This window comes from Sphaerodactylus townsendi, linkage group LG09 (assembly GCF_021028975.2).
Source record: "Sphaerodactylus townsendi isolate TG3544 linkage group LG09, MPM_Stown_v2.3, whole genome shotgun sequence".
In the NCBI taxonomy this organism is placed as follows: Eukaryota; Metazoa; Chordata; class Lepidosauria; order Squamata; family Sphaerodactylidae; genus Sphaerodactylus; species Sphaerodactylus townsendi.
Genome location: NC_059433.1, coordinates 60,498,825 through 60,523,739, shown reverse-complemented (window position 1 = coordinate 60,523,739; position 24,915 = coordinate 60,498,825). Strand labels below are relative to the sequence as shown.

Genomic DNA, 24,915 nt, shown 5'->3' with positions numbered 1-24,915 from the left:
TAAGCCAAAACAGGAGTTCTAAACCCTTACCAAAAAGAAACTAAAAGCTTTGCCATAACAATAAAATAGGGCATTACACTATGCTACCTCTGCCACTAGGGAAATACCCTAGTAGAGGACAACAAACAAATATGCCTACATACCTGTAAGCAAGGATGATGATTTGCTGAGAATTTTCTTCTTTAGTCAAAATGAGGGGCTACTCAAGAGAAAAAGGGAGGTTGACTGGGAGTGGAGGAAATCTGGTCCCTTTTCAAGCATTTAGAGAAAAACTTAGTTTCAAAGAAACAGCAGGGGAAGGGAAAGGAATGAATACACACAGAAACAGAAGGATAATTCAGTGTGCTGCCTCCCAGTCCCAATCTCCTCCTCCTACCTTGAATTCTAAAAAGAAAAGGCAAGCAAACTCCTCTCCTACAGGTTTTTACATTGGTATTTAGGAGATTGTAGCAGATTTACCCATAATTGAGACACACTACAACCCCATACATTTTGCAATCTCCACACTTCTTTTATTTTATAAAAACTAATGACCTAGATAGCCTAGGCTAGCCCAATTTCATCAGATCTTAGAAGCTAAGAAGGGTTGCCCCTGGTTAGAATTTGGTTGGGAGACCATTAAGGAATACTAGAGTTGCCATGCAATAACAAACCACCGCTGAAAGTGTCTTGCCCTGAAAACCCTATGGGTTCATTGAAAGTTGTATTTGACTTGATCCTTTCCCCACCCCTTTAAAAAGTGCCAAGGTTCTATTGCTGCAACTCCAATCATGTTATTTGATCTTTTAAAAGAGCTGTAGGGAACACTGCATCAATGGAAAAAATAGGTGAATGTAACTCTTTATTCTACAAAATGCCACTGATTGGAATAAGGCCCCATTGGGCTGAGACATATACAAAATATGAGCACCTACCACCTATCATCATTAGTACCATGGTTAAAGCAATCTAAGGGCCATCTTTCAATTGGGAAAATGGCGTAAAGGGAGAATTAAATTTCAGCATCATATGACTTTGGCCCTAAGTGAGCCCAAACAATGTTACTGATTATTCTGTTGTTACTAACCAATGGTCGAATCCCCACTACCGTCTTATCCAGGTTTCAGAACACAAACGACCTCAAACCTGGTTAGTTTGTGTTCTGAAACCTGGATAAGACGGTAGTGGGGATTTAACCAATGTAAAGTTTTTCCTTTTCCTTTTTTTTTCCGGGGAGGAATCTCATGTAATAAAAGGAAGAACATGTTTGACTCCATCATGTTAAGGCCTAGGCTAGAAACCTGTGGTCTTGGTCTCAGTCATCTTGCCATCCTAGCCAGGCTTCCAGGTGGCCTTTATTTCTATTATACATCTCTCAAGTTCCATCTTACCAGGGTTCACTTAAGGGAACTGTGATACACCACTAATAACACGAGATCTTTGTTTGTATCATTCTCACCCAATTTCTCTTTTTTTTGATTTCTACATTTTGGTAATCCTGTCTGGAATACTGGAATTCTGAAATACCATAATCCTGACTGGAATACTTTTAAAAAGATTATTCCTTGGGATTTCAAGATTCTTTACAGAAAAAACCCCTACATTTCTGTGTATTCTACTCTCAAACAAATAATAAACAATATCAAGAACAGTTTGGATTTATCCCCCCCCCTTCTCTCCTGTAAGGAGATTTAAATGGCTTGCAAACCCCTTTCCCTTCCTCTCCCCACAACAGACACCTTGTGACAAAGGTGGGGCTGAGAGTTCTGAAGAACTGTGACTAGCCTGAGATCACCCAGATGGAATGTAGGAGTGCAGAAACACCTCTGGTTCACCAGACAAGAATATGCCGCTGATGTGGAGGAGTGGGGAATCAAACCCAGCTCTTAAGATTAGAGTCCACCTGTACTTAACCACTACACCATGCTGGCTCGCTAAGAGTGATCTCTAAGTGCAAGACAACAAACAACCACCTCCCCCGATTTTAAAAATGTTTTGTATGAACTTGTTTACATGTTGAGGCATTTCTCTGCTGTACTGTTCAAACATGGGAACATTCATCTCAACCTATAAAAACATTAAAAAGACATGCTGGATCTGACCAAGATCCACCAAGTCCAGCAGTTTGTTCACATAGTGGCCACTCAGGTGCCTCTAGGAACAAGATAACTACAGTGATATTATTGCCCGGGTTCCACATCACCAATGGGCATTTTCCTCTGATACTGAAAATAGCAAGTATGTATTCATTTTGACTAGCAGCTGTATTCTGCATTAACTTGTCCACTCCCCTCTTAAAGACTTCCAAGTTGGCAGCCACTACCACATCCTGTGCATAGTGTGAAGAGGCAGGTGAAGAAATAATTCCTTTGTTTGAATCTCTTACCCTCCAGCTTCAGCAGATGACCCCATGTTCTAGGATCTTGAGGCAGAAAAGGTTCTCCCTGTCTATTCTCTTCAAACCATGCATAATTTTATAGACCTTTATCATGTCTCCCTTTAACCACCTTCTTTCTAAGCTAAACATCCCTAAGTGTTTTAAGGGTTCCTCATAGGGTACCTGATCATTTTGATTGAATTTGCCTTTTTCACAGTAGCCACACATTGGGTTGAAATCTTTATTCAGCTATCCACTACCACCCTTTCTTGGTCTGTCGCTGCCAGACAGATCCCATCAGTGTAAATGTGAAGTTGGGATTTTTTAAAAAAAGAAGAGAGTGAACATAAGAAATGGGGGGGGGGGAATTCTCAACACCCCCCCCCCCTTGTTTTATAGTTCATTTAAGGTAGTGATTCTTTTGTAGCACTTTCTTCCTTGTTTGTAAAGCAATGGACAAAAGTATAACTATTTCTTTATAGCAGCCAAACTCCCTCTCCATGAATGGAAAATTGCACAAATGGTGTTGAACCATAAGCCACCTTGAGGACGATTGTGAAGAGGTAGCATAGAAATATCCTAAATAAATAATATAGCACTAAGAGAAGTATGTATCACCTTACTAATCTGAAGAGACCTTCTTATGTTCATCTGGGCAGCAAAAGAAATACTCATTAGCATATTCTTGCTCTCTCACACCAATTATCAACTTAGCAAATGAAAACAAGGCCACACTTCCTATTTATGATAGGAAATTAGTTTTTATTTCTTCAGTAATTGGCAATGTATATTTATCATAATTGTAGCAGGCAATTTTATTATGCAGTTGTGGCTGAAAAATTGAAATCAAAGAGAAAAAAGGCACAAAACCAAACCCATGCTTAACAGAATAAATAGGTAAATGAATCCTGCAAATTCAGTCAATTCCAGCAGTTTCTTCATGGGATATCTCTGCATAAATTCCACACTCACAGAACAGAGCAGTCAACTTGTTTCAAACACATATCAATACACATACTAAATCATCAACAGCTTAAAAAGCCATTTAGGATATGGGTAAATTATAGTATAGGAAATTAGTACATTTTGTTTATGCATGCTGCATTCCACATTTCATTTGGCAGTCTATTTGGTAAGATTTAATTAGAACTTAGTAATATGCTGATTACTATTAATTATACTTGTGTGGCCACACATCACTCTTTTCTTTCTATATGTCTCAGCCAATTTTACAACACTTACAAAAAAGCAGCCAACTTTGTATTCTCTGGTTGTTATACATATATACTGGCAGACGTGGCTAAACATGTTAACATTTATTAATCCAAAATTGAGGCATGTCTAGAAAAATATAACGAGTAAAAAACCTCAGTCCGGTTAAAATGCATAAAATCTTTGAGGAAACTTTCTTTTTACCAAGCAAAATTTAACATATCAAATATCAATCCAAAATAACAGGAGTATAAGTTAAACAAAATACATTATATTACATTATAATACTATGTATTAAAAAGTGACAGATCACTACCCCCACCTAAGGCCACTGTACCATAGTAAGATGTAAGGTTCAGTGCATTTAAGTAGTTCAGCATCCACACATACCAATAATGAATTTATAAAAATAAGCCTTTGTTATACATAATGAATGAAAAGCACTCCACTTGCAGGTTATATATTTGTGGAAATCCATACTTGGTATCTTCCATCAATTTAATTCACAAACCTGGGAAATATATATAAAAAGAAGAGTTAAAAGATAATGTCACTTTAAAGAAACATGAAAAGAGTACGTTTCCTTTATGGGGGTAGTTCATTTTATTGATTTTAGTACGGGTAGTAAAAACAAGGGCTATATAAAATAGCTGAAGTGAAATGATTAACTTTGTTATGTTATGTTATCACTGAAACCCTATTATGTGGGGGGGGGGGGAGCTCTTACTTCCCCAAGTCTTTACTGCATTGATTTCTGCTTATTCACTACAGAGAAAGTTAAAAATGTTGTTTTGTGGTGAAGCAAGAACTTCAGAGGCAGGCTGTTAGACAGCTGCAGAAGCAGTGTGGGTCAAATCTCTGTGCCACAGGAATAAGCAATCCTTATGTGCATTTGCAACTAGAGTAAGCCGAGTCAGATGGTTGGATCTCACACAGAAAGGATAAAAGGATGTTTGGCTTTTATCCATATATGTAAAATGTGAGCAGTTTCAAATTTTTAACGATCTAACTATTGCATTTTTAATCCCAAATCCTTCCCCCGAAAAAGAGAGAATCTAGCTGGTGTACACAGCTCTCCGTACTTCCACTGTAAAGCTGAGAAAGGCTGGCCCAATGTCACCCAAGGAACTCCATAGCAGAACAGAAGTTTAACCTTCACGGTAGGCTCACAGTTGTTCCTTATCCTCTTAGACCGGGGTAGGGAACCTGCGGCTCGAGAGGCAGCAGGGCGGACACATCCATGTGCTTCTCAGAATGAGCAGAGTAAAAGGTTAAAAAACCCCCAATATATACAGTGTTATCTTTATTTTAAATGTCAAAAATTATTTGTGGCTCCAAGTGTTTTCTTTTCCCATGGAAAACGGGTCCAAATGACTCTTTGAGTGTTAAAGGTTCCCTACCCCTGTCTTAGACTATGCCTTTGTAACTCTCAGGATATCAAAACTTTACCACATATTCTTCTTATTCTTCTTATCTACATTTTATCATCGTGTGCATCAACAGAGCATTTTTTTTCTCTTTTGTCACAGGAATAAGCATTCCTGGAACAATCCCACATAATTTTTTTGTTAGGAGACAAAAAAAAATTAGGATCACATTGGAGGTTGCAAAATTTTTGGCAGAGGTTTTCAGAATTAAAAACCAGAGATCTCAAGCAACTGTTCCCCTGTTGTAATATTCTGCTCCCAAGTCTATGTAACATTTTGTTCTTTTGTTCTTTATTGATAAAATATTGTTTTCTGCTGTATGTATGTTTTATGTGTCAATTGACCGCAACAATAAATCTGTCTATTTAGAGCAGAGGTTTGATCCTTCCTGTTCCTAGTCTATAACATTAACTCAGGGAAGAACAGGTGCCACAAGACGCTAGCTAATGGAAAAAAAATGGATATCACTCATTTCCAGCGTTCATACTATCACTGTCCATCCTGCTTTCACTGAACAGTACAGTTTGTAACCAAACTAATAAAGACACAACTGTATTTATGATGAGAGTGAATTTTTCAAAAAATGAAACATAAAGCTGAGATTATCTCTGAACCTTCCTTTTCTGCTAAATTTAAAAGAGTGGCTGTGCCTAAGATGCAGCCGCCATTGCGGGGAGTGGAGGTGGCCCCACCAATGGCTGTCTGCCTGCCTCAGAATGGGTGGGCATCGTCAGGGGCCAGCGTGCACGGATGCACCGGCGAGGCCCAACCGCGCTGTATTATCAAGAGCAGACCACAACTGGCGGGCGATTATTAGCTCTGCTAAATTTAAAAATGAATGTTACAAATGAAATAAAAATCCACTGAACACAGGAAATGGAAGATTTCTCTAGAAAATCAAATGTGAATGTTTGCTTGAATGTAACAGAGGCCTTTTAAGGTGACATGACAAGTCAGCCCACTTCTAATTATATGCAAATGTCAAAGGCATTTGAAGTCTGTAGCTATATGTCTACTAATAGGAGAAACAGAAGCCTCTTAATGAATAAGATAATAAAGACTTCAAGATACAAACAATAATATTGGGCAGGTTTATTTGAATCCCTGAATTTCATTCTAAAAAGATAGCACTAAGTCTCAGTTTTCCCAGACTCAAAGAACTACTGCACAGCTGGTTGAGCCATTCTGGCTGAAATTCCACTCAACAGAATTAGCAGATACAAATCAAGAATCCCCACATTCCTTTGAACAAAGGATTTTAAAGATCTGGGGCTAATTTTGCATAGCACTTTTGAATGTTTCCATTCAATATTTGAATGATGTTTCAAACTTCTCTGCAGCACATTCAAGAACTATGCTTTTGAGATTCCTTATACGATTTTAACACATTTGAACTTTTAAAAATTCCAAGTCTACATTTTCAGCTCCATGCCACACACTGAACATACTCTTCACTTCATTTTTCACTTCACTGTCTCTGGACTTGGTACCAAAGAGTTTACTGCCAAGTACAAAATTTGCTCAGTACTTTTAAAGTAAATGAGAGTATTCACCTAAACTCAATAGGTACTATACACTGTATCTAAAGGGAACATTGCATCCTCTTTCCTAACCAACTGTATTGCTAGAAGAGTTTTTCTCCCCGTTCACAGTTAGATTTACACCTGTGCTGCCATTATCTTGAAGAAGTCAAAGAATTTAGTAACCATTAGTTGCACCATAGGAGGAGGACCATTAGTTGCACATAATTTATTTAAAGCTGAGTCAAAGAACACCTGTTGCTACTGCAGAGATTAATTCTTCTCTTTTGCTCACATTCATAAATTATGAAATTTCATTCTCATTGCTAAGTCTCTCTCACACACACATATGTCTGTGCATGTTTGCAAGTCATTTATTAATTTTCTTTAGAATGAAAAAATTAAATTGGATTGGTCTTTAGATGGCGGGTCCTCTACCTGTAGTGTGCACTGAGAATGAGCATCAGAAACTATGCCAGGTCTTTTACCTGCTCTCCACTTTATAGACTTTTCAACACCTGGGTGTTGGCTGCCTTCATTTTCCAGGAGTTGCCCTTCACTTGTGTGCTTGGCTTCAGCAACTGCATTCCTAAACCAGATGGCTGCTATTACCCTATATAATTATTTTTTAAAGACTTATTTCTTTAACCAATTTACCATTCTCAGATGTCACATACTGTACAATATTACTTAGATCAAACCATTTCTGTCCTCCTCCTATGGTTACAACCGTACAAAGAACAGACTACTTTCAACAGTAAAAAGAAGCAAGTCTGAAAATTGATATATAGGTTTTAAAACAAGATGTGAGTTTGTTGCAGCCTTCCAACCTTTGCAAGAAGGTAACCATTATTAGTAATTATGGCGTTTTTACCCTTCTCTGCCTTTTATGTCACAGGTTCAAGCTAAAGTAAACAGCTTTGGTATCCAGTACAAGAAGCAGATTTTGTAATTACAACTCAATGGGCTGAATTCACTTAGGTTACTCTGGTTAATGAATGTTTGCAGCAAGCATTTTTGTTCATTAGTTAATGTTTAAAGCTTCATTTTTATTATTTTCGTTATTATCTCATTTTTTAAAGTGCTTTACCTCCTTTTATATCCATTCGGTTTAATGTGTGACCAGAGGCACAGGCTTGTGCCAGCACCAGACATGTACAGTACAGGCCAAGAATCTTTCCCCAATCCCCCAGCTTTCCTGGTGCTTTGGCCACACTTTCTGATGCATGTAAAATGCCTCACATCATTTCCCCATAGAAAATGTAATGCGTGGCTGCATCAAGATATGACACTTTAACAGGTATGAAAGCATATCCAAGCTGAAAGGGAGGCATTTATTGACCAGCACCACTTGCCCACCTAGTCACTGGTCTCACACAGAAGGTTTTGAGGTAGAGGAATGCGTGCATATCAGCTACTGTCTCCAGTCCCCTTCCACTGTGTTTCTCTTCCTCTGACCTATATAAATTCTAAAGTCAGAATAATAAAGAAATTTGAATAATAATGAATACTAATAAATGTCTTCCATGTTTTGAGTCATTCCAGGGGTTGCTTGGAAAAACCCCAGCAAAGCCAACGGTTGCAATGAGGAGGAGGAGGAGGAATTGCTCCTCCTGTTGCTTATACCAGTAGAGCCTCTAGTGGAAGGCTTCTTGTGGTGGTTGAAAAAAAGCATAGGATCCATCCTACTATACATAGTTTTTCTGAAGCAACTCTAGAACTGAACTGGCTCTCTGAAGTTTAGAACAGTTCTAAGAAATAATTTACAAATGTACATGTGATGTTTAAAGTTTTAACAGTGGTTTAGCTGCTTAAACACCACCACATAATAATGCAATATTTTTTTAAAGTTAAAAAGAATCTTGATTTGGGTTTTATAATTAAATAGCATACCCTGGCTAGTTATAGTTTCCCCTAAAGCCTAACATTTCTTACTTTAATAGGTCTTATTTAAATGATTTCAATTCAACATATGAGGTGCTCTGAACACCTGATTAAACAGTCTGTTTTTCTGTACCGATAAAGTATATCATAGGTTAGGAAATGACACATATTTTCAACCTGCCAGATTACAAAGTACTGAAAAGAAAACTCCAAACTCTCAGAACAATTCAAGATTATTTATATTTGCTGTATAGCCATATATAATTTGTTATAGCCTTAACACATGGAAATAAATTAGGATACGCTACTTGTCTTAGTTTTTATAAGTGCTTCACCTCTTTTTAATAGTTATTCATATCAGCAAGCTTGATAGCATTGTAAAATATGTTTCTGCTGTAACAAGAGCTGTTTATAACAGGGGTACACACTGTACAACACACAGCCCATGCAGGCATGTCATGTGACTCAAAGCCCCTGATAGTTACAGCTCTTTGAGGACTCAAGTGAGAAGTATCAAGTCCCTCAAAGGGAAATTAGCAGCAACTGAGGCATGTTGCTCACCCATATAACTCACCCATATAACTGCCTTTACTTAGGCCCTTTCCGCACGGGCGGAATATGGTGGCCTGGGGACGGCAAAAACGCCGTCCCCAGGCCACCATTCGCACAGGGGGCGCAGCTGCTTCGTAGCCGCGCTGCCCTCGCGCCGCTTGACCGGCGCCAAGCCGGCGTTTCCAGAGTGCGCTGGGAAGCGCACTTTTCTGGATACACCGGCTGGAAGCCGCTGCCGTGCGAATGGCAGCAGCTTCCAGGCGCTTCCCCCCCACTCCCTCCCTTCACTTACCTGCTCTCCGGCCCTCCGGCGCGTCGCCGGGGCCTGGGGACACGCCCCCTGCTCTGCGATGCGGAAGCAGGCGCGCAGGGCAGGGGAGGCGTGTCCCCAGGCCCCGGTGACGCGCCGGAGGGCCGGAGAGCAGGTAAGTTGACCGGGCGACGGCACCCAGCGGCGCTGTCTTCCCAGTTCTTTCTGGGACCGTCCATGCGGACGGTCCCGGCGTCGTCTCCATGCAGAAAGGGCTTTAGAGATTCCTGATAACTGGAAACTGCTGTGGGGCAGAAGAGAGAAAGAAATATGGTTAAGTGGCTCTCCTTTAAAAAACTGCCCCACAGCTGATCAGTGGGCCCTCAGGGGCTTTCAGCATCAGGGGCTTACAGATGAGCTCAGCCTATGCCTTCCTAGGAGCTATCTCAGGGCACTGTTGAACAATGATATCAACAGAATAACTGTTAATCATATGGTTCAATAATTCAATTACCCACCAGTTAAAATCGAAGCCAAACTTAATGAATTTGGTATCTCCTTGGAGGACCTGCTAATGTTAACAGGGCAGGAGGTCTATGGGATTGTCAAGAAGAGACTTTTTGATAGAGTGTTCCAACAGATGCTAGAGCAGTGATGGTGAACCTTTTTGAGACCGAGTGCTTAAATTGCAACCCAAACCCCACTTATTTATCGCAAAGTGCCAACCCGGCAATTTAACCTGAATGCTGAGGTTTTAGTTTAGAAAAAAATGGTTGGTTCCCTCTTCCTCCGCCCCACCCGCTTGAGCAGGGACCAGCCTGCTCTAGTCTCCAGCAAGTCCCACGCGCACCGCTCTGTGCCTCTCTAGCATCTCTGCCTCCTCTGTGCCCCCCCCTCGGGCAGCAGCCACCCAGAGCACAGGCACCAGGCCCGCCAGCTGAGTCCTCCCTGCTCACTGCAGTGTGTGCACAGAGGCCCAGGCCAGCCTAGATGTGTGTGTGTGTGTGTGATTTTCTGCCACCCACATGACGAACTCTGTGTGTGTGTGCCCACAGAGAGGGCTCCGAGTGCCACCACTGTGCTAGAGGAAGCTAATAAAGCCTGTTCCCGATCTCCCTGGGAATACGTTTGGACAGGTTAACTGTAGCCTGGTACCTTTATCTCCTGCTTGAGGCCTGGTGGCGTAGAGCAATCACCCTAGCCAGGTGTAATACCCTGCCTTATTCCCTTAGCCTTGGTCGCCGCCTTGGAATTCCACATAAAGACAGGAAATGCCCCTGTGGCATGGGCTCTGTTGAAACAGTATCTCATATGATGTTGAATTGTCCCTTTTATGAGATAGATAGGAAGAAGTTCATAACCCCCTACCTGCATGGAAGTGAAGGTATTACGGATAACCAGAAGGTTATCTATCTTTTAAATAGCCACTGCTACGAGTTTTTAATGGTGTTATTTTAACTCATCTGAAGTTGTAACTAATGGATGTTGTTACATTGTGATGTTGAACTATTTATATGCCATTAAAGGTATTCGAATTGAATTACCCATCTAGGTTTTAAAGCCTAAGGAGGTATGTCTCTTCTTTTTTGAATAGAGAAGTTGGTCATGAGCAACAGAATTCCATTGAGGATCACAGGCCCAATAATAAGTGGAAAATAGCAGCAAATGAGATGCCAAATCCTGATCCAAGACCAGCCAGTCAGGTATTGGGCATGCCATCCACAGGATTGTGCTTTGTGTTTACTGTTGGAAAGCTCTCCCTTAGAACTGGAAACTGTTGGAAAGTTCTCCCTTAGAACTGGAAATTAATCTTAAAATTCATGGGAATCAGGGTAAAAACAAGCAGTGTTCCTTCACTGCCCACCCAGTCCAAGGAAATGCTTCCTGGCATCTCTGACCTCTTAAACCACTATTAGGGGAGGCACCTTTATTGGCCCTCTCCTACCCTTGTAAAAAAAGAGAATCTATTCTCTGATCCCAACACCAGTTTCTTACAAAGAAGCAGTAATAGCTCACATTTATCCTGATCTGTTGCGACTCCTTCACTTTCAGTATCACTTGGCAAAATCCATGGCTGGTGAGCAAGCTGTAGCTGGTGTAAGAATTCATCCTGTCAAAAACAGATGATATGTAATCGAGAGTAAAATGAGGGATCAATTAAATAAACCAATTATGCAATTAAAGACTTTCCAAATAACTTTAAAATATGCCCTTGACTTATCAGGAATTATTTTCGCTGTCTTCTCCCTTTCCAAATTGTTACATGTCATTTCCCTTCCAGGGAGATAAAATAAGATGTGAGTGCAGAGGCTCAGAGCTTGCCTAGAAATAAGCACCATGGCAAGCCCTTGTTTCACCTCTTGGAGGGAGCAGTTTAGAAGAGAAAAAGAACAGTTAACCTGAACCCCAAACAATGTAAGGCATAACATAAGCAATCCGTAAGGTTGAAATTACCCAGACTTCTTTGGGAGAAAGCCACACTGAAATCAGTTGAAATTACTTTTGAATAGCCAGATCCAGAAAACATGTTATTTTTTTAACATAAATGCTTGGTTTTATGCATATGCAGATCTAAAAAATTTTTACTCACTACATTTAGTTATTTAGTTAAGATACCTTTAACATGCTAGTATCAGCACCCACAGAAATGGCACACAGATTGACTGTCCATATACAAGAGTAAGAAATAAATGCACCTGAATAAATCATAAGAAAATGTAAAACTCTCACATCAAAGTATATCCCACACCCTTTAAATTGCTTTCAGATCATGTAGGGCATTTCACACAAAGAAGGACAGACTGAATTTTAACTCTTGTGAGATTTTAACTCAGAATTCACAGGAAGGTGGCTTCGTGGATATATTGTAAAGCATTTTTGAATAATTTTGACTACTCAACAGTTCCTTTGCTCAAATAAACCTTTGTCAATGAAGCATACTGCTGAAGTTTTCAGGCCTCACAAGACTCTTCTTCACAATGCTAAAGGTTAGAATCTAATATTGACACACCCTGTTCATTTCAAACATAAGACCCTATTTTAAAAATAAAGTCTAGGACAACCTTCAAGAAAAAATAAAAATGTTTTTAAAGCACCACTTCTGTCATGAACCCAAAATTTCACTTTATTTCATTCTTTTTGTTTTTAACAGGTCTAAATTTCCTATTCAAAACAGTTTGTAAAATGCATCCAAAAATATATTTTTCAGGACAAGAACCAAAGATTAGACAAGTCTTCAACTTAAGATATAGGATTCACCTTATTTCAACCACATCCTTTTGAACTAAGAGATAAACCTGGTTGTGATGGGTTTTCCGGGCTGTGTGGCTGGCATCTTCAGAGGTGTATCACAGATGCAGGCGAAACGGTAGGAACAAGATCCATCAGACCATGGCCACACAGCCCGGAAAACCCACCACAACCAGTTGAATCCAGAAATGAAAGCCTTCGACAAGAGATAAAACTTTCCTTGATGCTTTTGTAAGGGAGAGGCACAACACAGAGCTTTGCATTTCAAACATGTTCCTTTCAATTTTTTTGCTCATCTTTGCTATCTCTTTCAGAGTGATGTACCATCTATGAAATATCTTGTACCAGTTTTCCCTTAAGGTTTGACTGGTTGTAAATTTAATATTCCTCCTTCGTAATGATTCCCATTGTTTGAAAGATATTTCTTCTTGAAAGTTTTATATCCATTTTATCATACTTTCTTTCCCTTGTTCTGTTTTGCTTTCATATTTAAATAAAAGTTTGTATATTCTTCCCATCAAATGCTGTTTTTGTTGCATGATTTCCATTTCATATTCTGTCAGCTCCTGTAATATTCCTCCTGTTGCTCAGGTAGCCCCATCCAAGAGCTGGGAGCCTAGCTGCTGCCCCTAAAGAGGCTACTTGGTGGTGTGGAAAGGCTGGAAAAGTGAAACAGCCTTCCCCCTGCTGAGAAGCCTCTGTTGGGTTCAATAGACCGAAGCTGCCCAAGTCCTCACTGCTGGCACAAAGGACCAGGAGGGAGCCAGCTAAAGTCGGCTCCTACCCAGGCCATGGTCCAGCCCCCACTATGCTGCCAGTGGAGGCAGGGGTGCTTAGACACTACCACTGCATTCTGTGTACTGACATGGTGCCAGGGGGAAGGTGGCCACATGCCACAGGGATCACCCTCCACAGGCATAAGTGCCCTGGGGACAAATCTGCAGGAGCAACTGCACACTGCTCCCATGGGTGGATTCTGCCCCTGTTTTGTATGGGGCTCTTAATTCCTTTCTCAACCTTGGAGCTATTTGAAAATATATCACCCATTATATTTTCTTTCCTTCATCTTTAATCTCTTGCTGCAATATAAGTTTTCTTTGTGTATTAATCACCTGTTTATAAATTATACTGTCATTGTCCAGTTTCATCTTTTTGTTAAAATATGTCTTTAGTGGAAACATTAGTGGTGAAATTGGGGGACACATTATGAATTATCTTGACCTTGACCACCACCAGCACATCCTTACCAGTTAAGAATTTTTCAAGTTTCTTTATGGTTGTCTTTCCCAATCTCTATCTCCTTCTGATTTCTTGGTTGTAGTCTCCCTTTTGGTTGATGTTGGGGCCAAGGGCTAGAAAATCTCAAATAATTTCAATTCTTCATTGTCAGCCTTAAAGTTGCATAATTCCTCAGTAGTCACTACTTTTTTCTTTCTACTATAACCTTCATTAGTAGTTGTTTCAAGTCTTCACTATTTTTGCCAGTAATGCAGTATCATCTGCATATTTCAGATTGTTAGTGTTCTTCCACCTTTTCTCCACCTTCATCTAAATTTAATCCAGTATTCCTTATTTCTGCAAACACATATTATAAAGTTACAAAGAACTGAACAGTTTCTCGATTACTGGGTCCCTGATCACAATTGCTGAACAGAAAGTGAACTGAGGTGGTAGATGTTTGAGCATCCCTAATTAGAGTGGATTACTGAGCTTGGTCTTCGACTGGATTCCTTTTTCTCTGACTTACTTAATTCTTTGTGTAAAATTGCCTTAACTATCTCTGAGCTCCAAAGCAAGACATTGTAAAAATAAAAACCAACAAACTATCCAATAAATTACAATTTGTTTTTTTTCCTAAAAGCAAAAATGCAGAAGAAAAAATACGAGTGGAACTCCCCAGCATCAGGCTGATAAGTACCATCATAGGCCTCAAATAAAACACTGCCCTGAAGAGATAGAACAGTTTGGGCCTTCAGATGTCACACTTCATAAAACACTGAAGGAAACACTAATGATCCAATCCTTCAACCTATTTGTCTCAGTTGAGGCTGCACTTGCAAAAGATTTGCAGGTCTAGAAGACTAGATGTGTATAAATTCATGTAGGAAAGGATTTTGAAAAACTTGATTTATTCATTTTGTAGTAATAACAAAAACATTTATCTATGTTATGTTGCTTGGTTAGAATTTGAACTGAGCTGGTAATGCAACACACCTGCAAATTCTGTGCAGCATTTTCCATGCCAGCATAACTGTAGGCATGTGTACAAGAACTCAGATCATCAGGCAACTTATAATTCTTTCAGACAGGACCGCAAAAAGAAAATCTTGGACTGTTTACAAAAAGAACTTCACAGCTGACATGTTAAGCTCTGCCAAATTATTTGAGAGTCGTTCTATGCCTGTTTAAAAATGCTTGTTTGTTGCATAGTCTCTTGTGTAAGGAATGGGAGAAAGAATTGTATTTATTAGAATTCTTCTATTTGGCATGGAAAAGGCTTCTCATTTGAACAAGCAGAGAAAAAGTTGGCAGGAAATGTTCCAAAATTCATTTGTTCAGTACTGCATATATATTATAGAATAGCACAAAATACATTTAAAAATTAACAATTTTGAATGGAATCATTGACTGGTGATGTAACCAAGGGTTGCCCATGATTCCTCCTTCTCAACAAAAATCGTACCACAACCTGATTTATCGCATTCTCAAATAAAGTACATTTCAATCACTATTAGCCTTTGTAGTCCTTCTGCAAGCCCCAATCTACTACAGTGCTTTACATCCCCACAAATGGAACAGTGGGAATAGCCCTGATACTTATTATTTGCATGGTGGTAAAGATGTCAAACACACATCAGATATCAGCACAGCAAAACTGGGTGGTAATTAGATAAAAACAGGTATGTTGTTTCAAATTGTGATGTGCATTTCCATGATAGAATATTTTTTTATTTCAGCTCCCTGAGTTGACCTTAAACATGTCACTCAGTTCTACTAGTTTCCCTTCATAATTCAGTTGTGAAGAACCATATTCCTGACAACAGAATAGAAGCATTAGTGCAGGCTGAAAAACCTCATCGTATTTCAGCTAACAAAAGTGTAACAGCAGGAATCATAGTTATGAAGCAAGAATCATTCTTTTTCTTTCCCACAACTTACAAAATGATAGCAAACATATTTTAAACGTTTTTTGTGTTACCTCTTGGGTTTGTATTTTTGAGAAAGTCGACCATCAAGCTTAATGAAACACACACATGGAAGCACACAAACAGACACACACACATACAATGGTGCTGATATTGCTGCTGCTTTTTGGTTTCCATTAATTTAAAATAATATGCAACAAAATAGTTCTGTTTTCAAACTAACAGGAGATGACATTCAGTCAAAAATTTTATAAGTTCATAAAATTAAAAAAAACTTACTTCAGATAAACTGCTTCTTTGAGTGACATTTCCTAGAGCATCCCCACTTGTTTCAATCAGGAGCCCTGAGGGAGAGCTGACTGTCCTCCCATGTTGGTTCTTTGATATTAAAGACCGGCTTCTTTGCATACTAATGAGTGCTTCCTTATTTCCTTGGTTGCTAGGGGACAGAGGTCTTTGTAACAAAGTATTTAGGGTTGCAGACCTGTTTGCTGGAGCTGGCAGCAATGAAGATCTGTCTGTCTGTGCATTGGGAGATTCAGGCCTACTGTTTGTGACACTGGAGACCTGCAGTCTATTGTTACTGGATAATGGTGGTGATTTGTTTCTTTGAAGCTGGAGCTGAATATCTTTCCCAGTAGGCACTTGTGGTTCTGAATCCAGGCCTGGTGTAACTTTAAAATTTCCTTGGTGATCTAGTGCAACTAAATTAGTTTGGGGGCTACTGGTACTTCTTGACAGTCTTCCTTCTTCCCACAGCGCTAGGTCCTTTGCAATGTCTGTGCACAAAGACAAATAAAGACACACATAACAACAACAATTATGATGATGACATAAAACATCTAAAAGACACTATCTAGAAGACACTGTGTTTTTTCTATTTATTTAAAGTATTTTTATATCAAACCTTTGCCAAATGATTCCAAAATAACCAATAAAAACAAGATACTATTGAAACATCATTCCAAAACCCTCTTTAAAAGAAAGACCATTTAATTGCCCAGCACCAGTACACATAGTCCAGCAGGATAAAAATAAAAAGGAAGACCCATAATAAATTAAGTGCAAACAACAAAATGAACATTTCAACTGAAACTTAACAAGAATATTTGGACTCAGATGGTTACCGGTGCCACTACACAAAAGGTGGTGTCTCTGTCTCCGTAAACTATCTACATTGCCTCTTAAGAGAAGGGATTTGGCCGGGCTGGGGGGTAGGGGGGTGGGAATATACATTCATTTTAACTCAGGACATTATGTTATAGATGGACATTATTGCTATATATTGGGAAATTTGGATTTACTAGGTGGCTTGAACACATGAAGCTGCCTGATACCAACAACATCTTTGGTATACCAAGGTCAGAACTGCTTACTCTAACTAGGGCTCATTCCACACATGCAGAATAATGCACTTTCAAACTGCTTTCAGTGCTCTTTGAAGCTGTGCGGAATGGCAAAATCCACTTGCAAACAGTTGTGAAAGTGGTTTGAAAACGCATTATTTTGCATGTGCGGAAGGGGCCTAGCAGAGGCTTTCCAGGGTTTCAGATGAAGAACTGACTTTGAGACTTTATACAAACAAAGTAGAAGCTGTACTATTTATTCAAAACATTTCTATGCTGCCTTTCCAACCAATTCAAGGACTAAATGTGGTGGCTGTTAAAAACATTTTAAAAATTCAAATATTAAAGCATTTCAAACATTAAAATTGCATCCTACTCCTGAGCTACGGCCCCACTCAAATAAAATAACAATTTTTCATGTGGGTTCTATAAGTTGACCTTGTCCTTCTACTGTGGTGTTTGCTTAAATGATAATGCTCAGCTCATTTTTTCCTGGCAGGATGGACTACAATTTTGACAGATATTGAAGTATTACTTATGGCCATTTTACAACCACTAAAAAACCATTAAAAAGCAGGAGGCATTTATGCCCGACAAGGGTCACCACTTCTTTCACCACTTTTTATGTCACAGTAAGTGAGGAAAATGCATTTTTCCTGTTGTCCCTGCATTCTTTCTGGCATGCTAAACTGGTGATTAATGAATGACATATTTTTTCCAGAGCTCTTTAATGTGTTTCCAGTCCTTTGTACCTGTCTGCTCATGACTATTTACACTATATTGTATGATACAAAAGAAACCTTTCCCAATAAAAGTAACCTCACCTTTCAAAAGAATGTCTCACACCATACCAGGTAGCATATGTATTTGGACAACTTGCTTCCCAATATATTTTTTTCTCCATAGAACATTTTTGCCCAATATAAGAAGCATTCCTGATACAAGGGTTGGGATGAACTTTAAAACTGCAGAAACTAAGGTCTGGTAATTGGGTCCCTGAGGGTCTCCTTGGGTCTCCTTTTGGAATTTCGTATTAAGAAGGATTCATTATAAAACATTCTGTGATGATAATGATGAAAGACAGTCCTTGAACAAGAACATTTCCACTGTTCTGCTTCCACAAAAAAATATGCATTTAATACCTTGATGGACTTTTATGGACATGATCTTGCAACTCTTTCACAGCAACAATTTTGCTTAGGTAATCACTGCACACCCAGAGATGTGCAGTGACTAAACAAGATGGCTTCTTGGGACAATATTTCCTTCAAACTCTGAGTTCTCTGGAGTCATTTGGGAAGATTTATGTAGTGCAACCTAACAGTAATAACAGTAATTCACTAGTATTGACAAGTTACTGAGCTATGGAAATAATTGTGTGAGGAGGTTCTACAGGTGATGAACAATTAAAATTCAATATTGGTCTTAAAATGAATATTTCTGTTGACTCAACAATGTACAATAAAAAAATCAGTTAAATCCACATTCACATAAATTTTTTCTGCTTCTCAGCTACATGCAATATCTGGTTTTTAATGCCACAGTACCTACCAGCAAGGTGTTTCTCCATAGTCTGCAGTTCTTTTGCAGCCAAGGAATCTTTTAATAGTTTCTGGCTTGGGGTATCTCCACTTGTGGAACTTGTGATGTCTACATTCCAAACTGGTTGATTCTGATGTAATGAAAAGAGAGAATACTAGAATGTTTGTTGTCTGTGCTTCAACATTTATTTTACAAAATTTCAAATGGCATGTTCTTTTAATCAGTAACCAAAGTAGTGTGCAGTATTGCTTACCTGCATATGTACTGGAACAAACTGAACACAGTGGGTCAAAACCTGCAATGATTTATGCTTAGTATGATCTTAATCACTTCAGTGAGAGTGCATTGAGATTAAGTCAACATCAATTTGGCCAAATATTTATATAATTCATAACCTCTAGGGACAAAACAGCATTTCCAATGCAGTTGTATGACTGCAAAAATAGTCCTTTCAGATAAAACAAGCCAAGACAGCGTTTCTGCATTTGGAAAGGCTGCTGGCAAGGAAAAGACTTTCTCTGTCATTTGGCTATCGAACACTGGGTGTTCAGAATTACTTATATTTGTTGGAATCTGATCAACTGACTTTTAAAAGTTGCTTTTTAAACTGAAAAGCTCATGAAATAAACTTAGTAATTACTTTATACATTTTGCGGAGATTAAAAACATACAACCAGATGTACAAGACAACTCAGGAAAACAAGAAGACCATAGATTAGTTAAAAATATTTTAACTATTTTTTTAAAAAAACCTGTTATTCCCAAATACAATTCCAAACAAGACACCCTTTGGTGCTCCCAATAATGTCATCCAAACTATCTTCCCAACCCCCCCTAGCTAGTGCTGAGCAAACTGCTCCAGTGGGAACAGCTTTGGGAGTGGTGACAGACATGTGGTGATAGGTGGGAAGTACCCATCTATCTTCCTGTCTCATCCCTTCTTGCCTTCATGCTTTAGAGCCATTAATACTGTTTTGGCAGTGTCTGAGATATTAGGAAATCCTGGAAATACTCCAGAAGGAAGAACTTTTATCTCTTTCTACCTGATGAAGAACCCTTATCTCTTTTGGCCTGCCTAACGTCACAGCTAGTGAGATTAGGAAGGCTGAAAGAACAAGAGTTTGTTTGTGACAAGGCTTACAGTTTTTGCCAGAGAAGAACTTTTGGGCTGTATTTTGCATTTCAGACTGGAGGCAAGCATCATAAACCACACAATTTGTATTTTGAAGTAGTGGATACAAATTTTCATGGCTAATTTTCATCACTAATTCAATAATGAGTTCTAATACCTACAAATTAACTATATTTGGACTACCTGAAAAAATCTCATTGAATTCAGAAAGTGTCATGAGTAAGTAATGGACAAAGATGTAAGATTTCAATCTGATCCATTTCAGAGTAAGCACCATTGACATAATAGACTTATTTTGGAGTAAACATGCAAAAGATCAGCCTGCAAACCTACCTGGTTAGGCTAAAGCAACTAATACAATCCAGACCACAAAACTGTAAATGTATTTGCTGGTTTTAAATAATTTATTACAAACAGTGCACATAATAGTACACACTTATATGCTTCCATAAACTTTGATATTTCTAAAATATTTTATGTAGCTATAAACAAAAACTGTCATGTTTATGTAAAAGTTTATCATTAGTACAGGAAACACTGACTATATTTAAATATGCCAATCAATATTGTTAAAGCTGCTAGAAGTTCTTATCTGGTGCATTTCCTTATAAATTCAAAATTTGGAATTGAGTGTTCCAACTGACTGTACAAATGTATTCCCATAGCAGAACTGATCTAATTTTGAAAAGCTTCCTTTTTTTTGTATTGTCGAAGGCTTTCACGGCCGGAATCACTTGGGTGCTGTGTGGTTTCCGGGCTGTATGGCCGTGTTCTAGCAGCATTCTCTCCTGACGTTTCGCCTGCATCTGTGGCTGGCATCTTCAGAGGATCTGATGTTGGAAAAGCAAGTGGAGTATATATCTGTCCAGGGTGTGTGGGGAGTGTCCAGGGTGGGTGGGGAAACCTTGTCTATGAGTAACAAAGGCGGCAACCAGGTCAATAGTTGAGGGCATCTGAATGTTTTATTCCAACATTTTACATTCTACTCAAATAAACACATGAATTTGTCTTAGACTGAATCACACCACTTGCTCCTCAAGTATTATCGATGCAGACTGGCCGCAGCTCTCCAGGCTCTGAAGTAAAAGGTCCCTTACATTGCCTGCTACCAGATCCTTCAACTGGAAGTGATAGGGATTGAATCGGGAACCTTCTACATGCAAAGTAGATGTTCTATGACTGAACTATGGCTGATCCCAAATTATTAATTTAGGTACATCAAATAGCTATAAGATGCATGCACATTGCAATAAGTCCAAGCTCTATTAGACATCAAACAAACCACGACTTATTTATAATGTAAGTAAACCTCAGATCCTCAGATTTGTATTCCCTCTTTTTACGCCCATGTATTGATTTACAATTGAAGATGCCCTGACTGAACATTTCCTGACTGTAAAGAATTATAAATCTTTAGTTTAAGATCCTGTTACTGGGGGGGGGGGGGGGGGGGGGGGGGGGCTCAGATTACAACAAAGCATGCTTAGATCAAAGACTTCATAAACATGGACATTTCTAAATAGTAGCTCTGTGCATGCTGACCAGAGAGCAGGGAAAATATTGTAGGAGAATAGTAAGATCAGCATGTGGCCACCAAATCAGCATGATGCCTTCCTTTCTTTTGTAAGTGATACAAGAGGTGAGAAAATGTGACACAATCTGGAAGGCAACCACCCTAGATTTTATCACTCCTGCAAAACAAAAGCAAGAAAAGATCCAACAGGTAGGAGACAGGAAATTCTCAGGTATGGCTTCTTGTATCCAGAGCGCTTAGAGTCCAGAAGTGTCATTCATAGCTTAATTGCAACTATTCAAGTTTCTGTATTAATGTGGTAACATAAGTGGTTTTTAAAAAACTAATCAGAGCTGGAATCCAATAGTGACATCATCAGCTACAAAAGGTCACAACAAATTGTCCATGAAGGTTTGGAATAAGAAGGGTTTTGGTGGGAAGAATTAGCTGTTGGTGGTTTGAATGGGTGATGTCACAAAATAGGTGTGTACATACATGTACTGGATGCCATTTCTCTTAAACGGCCTCCTATGTATTTTTAAAGGCTAAGGTTGCTAGAATTTCAAGAAGTGTAAGAAGCAGCTCCACAAGTGACCTGTGCATCTGTTTTCTAGAATTGTAGTGCAACTCCCAATGAGAATTTGCACAGTACCCAAAAGGCACTTTTTATGACTTCATGTATGCAGTATAGCAGATGATTAAACCTCTTGTGAAATTTCTTGTTGTTTCCTGTAATCTGCAAAATTTCCCCAAGAAAAGAATTGGGAAGAGAGTAGCAAAGGATGGAAATCCATGACTTTGATCTGTCCACAGCCTGAGAGTAGTGGAGATATAGTGGACTGATGTAAGGCAAAAGGCCAGAATTCTGTCTATGATTCTAGCTTCAAGGTCTACAAAGGCTCAAGGGTAGAAGTTTTTGGCCCCTCAGAGGAATGAACGACTAAAACAGATTGTGAGGCTATAATTCTTTAGCTTTCTTGAGAAGCACTATTTCCTATTGTTTTATCTGAGCAGGTGGACTGGGTAAAACACAAGAAAGCAATAGAGGCCTGGCTTTTGAAAGTTTGACTCCACAGTGACATCTGGTGGCTAGAAAGGAAGTTCTCCAGTTTCTGCCTGTTGCTTTAACATTTTAATGAGTTGATATTATTGATTGCAACAAATAGGCAGCACGAGAATTCCCTGAGCCGCTGTTGCTGTCCAGGAATGGTGGAAGCCAAGGGCTACTCCCTCTGCCCTGTGCTGGTTTCATGGGGCTCAGCTGGGCTGGCGGTTAGAAGCTGGCCAGAGCAGGGCTATAAGGTCAGCTGGGGTGGAGCCAGATGCACAACCATATAGCCTTGTGAGGCAGGTCCCTGCCTCTTTGTCTTTGTCACCTTGGTACTTCCCACCTTCCCTCCGTCGGTTGTATGGTTTCATTGCACACGGTTATCACGGGTGCCACTTTTGTTACTGTTTCTCTTGTCACAGCTTAGCAGGTTGGCATGGGGACTGATACTTTGGGAGGGAGGAACCTGTGTGCTCCTTCTCCCCATTATTGGGGCCTTGGGGGTGGGACAGACCTCACTGCTGCATGCCTAGGTGGGAGCTGCTGGTGCCCAGGTGGGAACCTCACACCCCCCCTGGAAGCAGGGGGAGATCCATTCAGTGGCCAGCACCCAATTACCATAACTGTTGTCTTGTGTCCTTATTTGGTGGACCGGGGGCTGCTTTCCCGGTTAGCAAAAACCAAGAACACAATTCATGTCACATCTTCTATTAATTATAATATAATATGTATAATTAGATATACATGTGGTATGTATGTATGGTATGTTCAGAGAGATGCTTGCCTCTGTATTTTCATATGTCTGCTAATGACATCCATTATTAGATTCCGCAAACATATAAGTTTAGAGAAGGAGGCATTAACTGTTCCACCATGTGTTTATTTTTCTTACTGAAAGATACATTTTGTTTATCTGCATTAGAGTCCCTTATATGAACAGCTCTGCGTTTTTTCAGAATCTATGACATATAATTGTCAAATGAGAATACATACCCTTGGTTCATACTACAGGAATTAAAAATTGAAAGTGTACTTCCAACGTATCTAACTCATCTACACAAAATGTAGATGACATTTGCATTCAAATGTCACTGTTCAGTATATTTATCAGGTAGCTTTTCCAGAAGAGCCATTTTTGTCTAAAAATTAGGCAATATATATAATTTAATATTCCTGCAATATATTCTGCTATATAAATATTTATTCATTTAGTAAAACAAGGCAGCTTTTACTAATAGTTAAAAGTATTATACTACATATGTAGAAATTTGGAGTTCAGTATGTGAAAATACTCATACATATATTCATTAGATTACATTATTCCAATGTACTCTATGTGGGGGATGCCCTTGAAAAGTGTTTTGGAACCTAAACTGGTGCAGAATGCTGCAACCAGGATGTTGCTAGAGTAGACTGTAAGGACCATATCACTCCAGTCTTGTCCTATCAACACTGGCTCTCAATCCATTTCTGGTGCACAATTCAAGGTGCTGGACCTTTAAAGTCCCGTATTGTTTTAGACCAACATACCTGAAGAACAATCTACTCCCTGATTGTTGTGGACTGTTTGGATGGGCTGTGTGGCTGTGGTCTGGTAGATTTTGTTTCTAACGTTTCTCCTGCATCTGTGGCTGGCATCTTCAGAGGTGCATCACAGAGAGAAGTGTGTTACACACTGGGTCCAGTGTGTAATCTACTCCCTTATGAACCTACCCAGTCACTGCAGTCATCTTCCAAAATCCTGCTTCAGGGGCTTCCACCTTCTGAGATTAGGTAAACAGCAACCCAAGAGAGGGCCTTCTCTGTTGTAGCACCAAAACTCTGAAACTCTCTCTCAATGAAGACTCCTTCTATTGCCATCTGTTCCCTTAGTGATCCTTCCTTCTTGCCCTATGCTTTTAAAATGTTTTTGTGTTGGTTCAAATGGTTTTTAGGATGTAATATTATGGTTTTTAGGATGTAATATTATATGTTTTAATCTGTTAACTGTCTTCATGACCCACTGATGACAGAAATGCAGGTATAAATTTTGTACATAACATAATTACTTGCTTATGTTAGCAAACCGTTTTACACTTTTCAGACAAAGGATATTACTAAAATATTTGTAATGCCATTTTTGGAATTGGGTCATGATCAGTCTTACCTAATTTTTTACTGCAGTAAGACCTCAGTTATCATAGGAATAGAAAACTATTAAAGGTAGGTATTTGCCAGCAGCAGAGGTCAGCCAAATGCCAGTACTTAAGTTGCTCCCCAATGTCTTCACAATTTCTTCAAATACATCGTATTTATTTTGGTCTATGCTCAGATCATAGCAGACAAATTCGTTATGGTACGAATATTTTACAAAGAAAAGGTCCAAATTCAATCACTATTTTAATGGGTTTATTTATATTTTTGGAAAACACCATAATCTGATTGGAAAGGGAGACACTTGCCTTAATAGCAATACATCAAAAAGGAAAACAACCATCACATTTGATTTAAGCAATAAATTTGGGCAGACACAAATCATTTTTTACTCTTTCAGTTCAAGGGAAAAAACTAGAAGACATTAAGGACATGAATTGATACTAAGGCCAAAATGTTTCTTAAGGATAAATGTAACCTGGCCAAAAACTGTCGTTAATCAATAGATTGCCATGAATTTATGTTGCAACATGCGCTAGCTATAGTTTGCTGAGCTGCCCTTGATCCTTTGGACCTTACAGAACCCCTCTTGGGCCACTTGTTTG

At 39.2% G+C, this 24,915-nt stretch overlaps 1 protein-coding gene across 4 annotated transcripts in view; it reads right to left on the bottom strand.

The window, feature by feature from the left end:
- Positions 1-3,097: 3,097 nt before the first annotated feature.
- LG09H8orf34 (linkage group 09 C8orf34 homolog) overlaps positions 3,098-24,915 on the bottom strand; it is a 111,785-nt gene continuing 89,967 nt past the window's right edge. For 2 of the 4 annotated variants that reach the window (XM_048508279.1, XM_048508280.1), the window contains exons 11-14: positions 18,494-18,614; positions 15,876-16,375; positions 11,218-11,311; positions 3,098-4,079 (exon numbers count right to left, since the gene is read on the bottom strand). In XM_048508279.1, coding sequence (XP_048364236.1) covers positions 4,072-4,079; positions 11,218-11,311; positions 15,876-16,375; positions 18,494-18,614 — 723 coding nt within the window. In that variant the 3' untranslated portion in view covers positions 3,098-4,071. Of the gene's footprint in view, positions 4,080-11,217; positions 11,312-13,697; positions 13,812-15,875; positions 16,376-18,493; positions 18,615-24,915 lie in introns of all 4 variants that reach the window. The other 2 variants (XR_007245511.1, XR_007245512.1) reach the window with 2 other exon arrangements.